Here is a 5,596-nt window from a genome sequence, read left to right as displayed (position 1 = left end):
AATAGAACTAAGGTTAGTTTTGTCCAAAATGGGTGAAAGTGTCTAATTTGGTAACTTTGAGGCAAGGTAGGCTAGATATGTAAATTGGGGTCCTTGATTGGGTCAGATTAGTAATTATCTCTAAAAAAAATTGAATATATATATAAAGGCAGGTTGGTTGGATTAGGTTCGGGCTGTTTAGACAAATCTCAAATTTAACTCATGCTATATACACCACGTATCCAACCAAATAGTAGAGGGTTTTGGTTGCTCTTTTTTATGTTTATGTTTGTCTTTTCACTTCAAAATTAAGAGTTTTAGGTATTTGGTTAGTGACCTCCTATTTGCCTTTTACAATGGCAAGAATTCCTACTTTTTGGAAAATCAACTTTTTCCAACAGCAAACCTTAACCGTAAACAGCAAACAGTAGGTAAAACGGTCTTGATATACTATGTACAAACTCAAGCTAATGAGGGCAGTAGTCATGGGCCAACAGACCATGAATAGGTCTAAGCAGGCACATAAATGAGGAATCCATGTTAAAGATTTTTGGAGTTTTTTCTTTGTCCATACTCCCTCCCTTGTACTGATCCATGGATAATACGAAAAAAAATCTTCATCTGAAAAAATAATTAATTATTATTTATTGGATATTTATATAAGTTAAGAAGATAAAAAAATATTTCTTCAAAAAAAGATATGCAATTTAATAATCTCATTGACTAAATTTTAATATCATATTTCTATATTAAAAAAAAAATCTAAGGTTACATTGTAAATCTTAGGGCTTTTTAGAAGAGAAAAATGTTTTCTTTTATATTTATATTTAGACAATTATATGTCCAGGTGCTCTAAATATAGGATTTTTTCAATTATAAAATGCATTTTTTAGGAAAATTCCTAAAGTAAGGGTTAGTTATAAATTTTTTTTTTTTAAAAATAAAGGTGAAATTTCACTCTTACGCTTTAAAAGAAGTGTATATTTAGCCCTAACGTATGAAATAATATAAATTCAATCCTAACATTTACAAGCAAAATCAATTTTAGTTTTATGTTATTGAAATTTTGAAAAAACTATTTTGACTTTTATTTAACTGTCACTTCAGATCTTCCAAATATCAATTATGTCTAAAATATTTAATGTATTACTAGCATAATTACAAAAACAATATGTCAAAATGCTAACAATTAAGGTTGCATTTATAGCAAGCCAAAGATGATGAAGAAGATAAAACGTCTGAGAAACGAAAGAAATCCTTTCTTATTCTTGGGGTAATCGAGGCGCTTTGTAATAATGATAGATTGGGAAAAACGACTGATGAATGATGTTAAAATGACATAATCAAAGTCAGAAATGTCTACTCAACGTTCCAATCAAAATAAAGAAGCCCTAAAGAGCTTCATTGAGAAATGGAAGGGGGGGACATCTGATACAGTGGTAATTAAATGGGCCCTGAACGCTTATATATCAGTTTAGGCCCAAATCTAACATTTGAGCCTAAGCTCTTCAAAGCCCATGAATACTTGCTTATTCGAATACTTAATTTTGAATAAAGCCTCTTCGGGAGCTGCCTAAGTGGACATATGGACTAATAGCCATTCGGAATCCCAAACGCATGTTCTCCAATTCTCATTTAGCATGGAATACAAAGATAGGGTCTGAAACGCAATTAGACGTTATCAAGTGTCGAGGTACACACTTTATTGTCTATAATAGCTTGAGAATCAGAGCTACAGGTACATGATCTAAAACACTCTCTCTTATTCAATTGCTTTCAAGTTAACTTTGCACCTCCTCAAGTACTTGTCTAACTTAAGCATCAGAGAGGATTTGTATGAACTCGACCATTTTTCTAGTGGTTATTATCATTTCAGGTCATTGCATACGGTTAGAGAATACATTTCAGAAAGGAAGACATCGCCCTCTACGACTCATCCACGTGAATAAGGACAATTCTTCTCACCATCCTTAATCATATGAAAATAAGTATTTAAAGTTCTCTAACATGATAAGATGAGACCTAATATATACGATATTTAGGGCATGTTTGGTTCAGCTGTTAGCTAATAGCGGTTGCTGTTATTGTTAGTTGTTTGCGGTTGCAGTAAGTTGTTTGCTGTTTGTTATTATCTGTTTAATTATTAGTGTTTGATAAAATTATGTTGAACTGTTGTAATGTCTAATATGAGCATTTTTAAATTAATCAACAAATTAATAAAAAAATAATAAACATATTACACAAATTAAAAAAAAAATCTAAATAAAAAAATAAAAAATTTATTGAACGCAACAAAACCTTATTCTTTCGACAATGATGTTATAAAAATAGATACAATGTTAAAATGAAACATATTTTGTAAAAATAAAAAAGATAATTTTGTAAATAGTAAATAACTATAAACAGTTGTTCATGAAAATCTCCATAAAGAAGCTTCTCGTGAAAAGTTTCAAAACGATGTGGTTTCCATAAAAAAAAATAAACGATGATGTTATATAAACCTAATTAAGCGCTATATTTCTATAATTTGAAGTGAAACGCTAAACGCTCTCCTAAACAAGGAAACAAATACCCTTTTAACCATTATTTGAATGTCTTTCAAAAAAAACATTAAATATTTATTACACTTATCATACCTTAATTTATTAATCGTTAAATTTTTTCTTAGGTGTCCAAATTGAATTTTAAAAGAAAAGAAAGTTTACTTTCCTCCAAAAAAAAAAAAAAAAGGTTTACAAAAATGATAGTAGTAATAATTTAAATTTTCCAAAAAAAATGCAATGGTCAAATTGGGCGTTTTTCCTAATAAATATTGAGAAAATCACAAGACCAAAAAACGGAGAAGACGAAGAGGAGGAAGAAGAAGAAAGAAACACCGCGTTTGACCTTGTAAAACCCGTCCACCATGGAAGCCATGGCAGAGACTCTTCTCTCTCTCTCTCTCTGCAATCTCACAAAATCCCAAATATTTAACCACCAAAATTAAAGCTGCTCAAAGTTCCACACTTTAACCCAATTACCCATTCAAATTTATCCCTTAAATAATACTATACTCTCCAGGCTTTTCCAGCTCATATCCTCACCCACCTACCCTTCCTTTCCTCCTCTCCTCTATCATCTCCGCCAATCAAGCTACGCTTCTTACGATCTCATCTTCCTCCTCCTTTTTCTTTCATTTTTCTGATTTTCCGTCCGCCGTGAATTTACTTCCATGGCGGACCTGGTAAAACACATCTTAGCCAAGCCAATTCAACTAGCGGACCAAGTAATCAAAGCTGCAGATGAGGCTACATCTTCCAAACAGGAGTGCGCAGAACTCAAATCCAAAACCGAAAAACTCGCTGCCCTACTCCGTCAAGCCGCTCGAGCTAGCTCTGACCTATACGAGCGACCAACTCGCCGGATCATTGACGATACTGAGCAAGTACTCGATAAGGCTCTTAATCTTGTTCAGAAATGCGGAGCCAACGGGTTCATGAAACGCGTTTTCACCATAACTCCAGCTGCGGCGTTTCGCAAAATGTCATCTCAGTTGGAGAATTCGATCGGAGATGTTTCGTGGTTGTTACGAGTATCGGCTTCCGCTGATGAACGCGATGACGAGTATCTCGGATTGCCGCCAATTGCGGCTAATGAGCCGATTCTGTGTCTTATATGGGAGCAGATTGCGATTCTCTATACAGGTTCATTGGATGATAGATCTGATGCTGCGGCTTCTCTGGTTTCTCTGGCGAGAGACAATGATCGGTACGGGAAACTGATAATTGAAGAAGGCGGAGTTCAGCCGTTGTTGAAATTGGTGAAAGAGGGGAAAATGGAAGGACAGGAGAACGCCGCGAGAGCAATTGGATTGCTAGGTCGTGATCCGGAGAGCGTTGAGTATATGATCCAAGTAGGTGTCTGCATAGTGTTTGCTAAAATTCTCAAAGAAGGTCCGATGAAAGTTCAGGCCGTCGTTGCCTGGGCTGTATCGGAACTTGCTGCTAATTATCCCAAATGTCAAGATCTTTTTGCTCAGCATAACATTATTCGATTACTGGTTGGGCATCTTGCTTTTGAAACAGTTCAAGAGCATAGCAAGTATGCAATTACTAGCCATAAAGCCACTTCAATTCATGCTGTTCTAATGGCGAGCAATACCAATTCTACTTCCCCTGCAACTAATCCCCCAATCAAAACACCATCAACAGTTCTTGATGATGATCAAACTCGAATCCCTCATCCTTTAGGGAATCACACACCAAGCCAATTGCACAATGTTGTGACGAATACAATCGCATTGAATGCAGCCTCCAAGGCACACCCTCAGCCGCAGCCGCAGCCGCGGCAGAGGACAAGTAGTATTGGGGGAAATCAAAATCAAAATCAAACTGGTAATGTTGTGATTGGAAATGGAAACAATGGTTTGAAGGCGAATTTCCAGTCTCATCATCAGCAGAATCAATCCCTTTCCGGAGTTAGCATGAAGGGAAGAGAGCTTGAAGACCCTGCAACAAAGGGCTACATGAAAGCAATGTCCGCCAGAGCCCTCTGGAACCTAGCCAAAGGAAACTCACCAATCTGCCGCAATATAACAGAATCAAGAGCACTCTTATGCTTTGCTGTTCTATTAGAGAAAGGAAGTGAAGAAGTACAATACAATTCCGCCATGGCAGTAAAGGAAATCACAGCAGTAGCAGAAAAAGATCCAGACTTAAGAAGATCAGCATTCAAACCCAACTCCCCTGCCTGCAAATCAGTGATTGACCAACTACTCAAAATCATCGAAAAAGCCGATTCAGACCTCTTAGTACCTTGCATAAACGCAATTGGGAATCTAGCAAGAACATTTCGCGCTACCGAAACACGAATGATTGCCCCATTGGTTAACCTCCTAGACGAAAGAGAAGCTGAAATTCAAAGAGAAGCAGCAGTGGCTCTCACAAAATTTGCTTGTTCTGAAAACTATCTACACCTTGATCATTCAAAGGCGATCATACAAGCAGGAGGAGCAAAACATCTGATACAACTAGTGTATTTTGGGGAACAAATTGTGCAGCTATCAGCATTGCTTCTGCTATGCTACATTGCACTCCATGTGCCAGATAGTGAAGAGCTTGCACAGGCGGAAGTGTTGACAGTGTTGGAATGGGCATATAAGCAATCATTTGTAACTAGAGATGAAGTTTTTGAGACATTGTTGCCTGATGCAAAGAGTAGATTGGAGCTTTATCAGTCAAGAGGTTCAAGGGGATTCCATTGATTTGATTATTCTATCAAAAAAATACTTCTAGTTTTAGCTTCTTCTTCTTGCATATACTATTTTTTATGCTTCTTCCTTGTTGTTGAGTTGAGTGTACATACCATCAATTTTTCAGGTTATAATTATCTAAGATTATAAAAAATGTTGGTGTGCATATTTTGCATTTGCAGGTTCTTGCTGTTCTATGGGTTTTTTTTTTTTTTTTGTTTCTCAAGGCTCTATTCGCCGACCCGGAATCATTTCGGGGCTAAGGATGATCCGGAATCATTTCGGGACTAAAGCTTTGCTGTTGTTGTTTCTCAAGGCTCTATTCTATTGTATTCTTATCGGGGTTTTGCCTGGACAAAGTTAGTAAAAATTGGATCACTGTACTAT

At 36.3% G+C, this 5,596-nt stretch overlaps 1 protein-coding gene across 1 annotated transcript; it reads left to right on the top strand.

Moving 5' to 3' along the window:
• Positions 1 to 2,803: 2,803 nt before the first annotated feature.
• Positions 2,804 to 5,394, top strand: LOC136208770 (uncharacterized). Its single transcript, XM_065999962.1, has one exon. The coding sequence runs from the start codon at positions 3,191 to 3,193 to the stop codon at positions 5,219 to 5,221; it is 2,031 nt and encodes a 676-aa protein (XP_065856034.1). The 5' UTR covers positions 2,804 to 3,190; the 3' UTR covers positions 5,222 to 5,394.
• Positions 5,395 to 5,596: the final 202 nt, after the last annotated feature.

The sequence above is a fragment of the Euphorbia lathyris genome, chromosome 10 (genome assembly GCF_963576675.1).
Source record: "Euphorbia lathyris chromosome 10, ddEupLath1.1, whole genome shotgun sequence".
NCBI classification, from domain to species: domain Eukaryota; kingdom Viridiplantae; phylum Streptophyta; class Magnoliopsida; order Malpighiales; family Euphorbiaceae; genus Euphorbia; species Euphorbia lathyris.
Note: the sequence above shows the minus strand (reverse complement) of the source record. Positions and strands in the feature narration are given on the sequence as shown.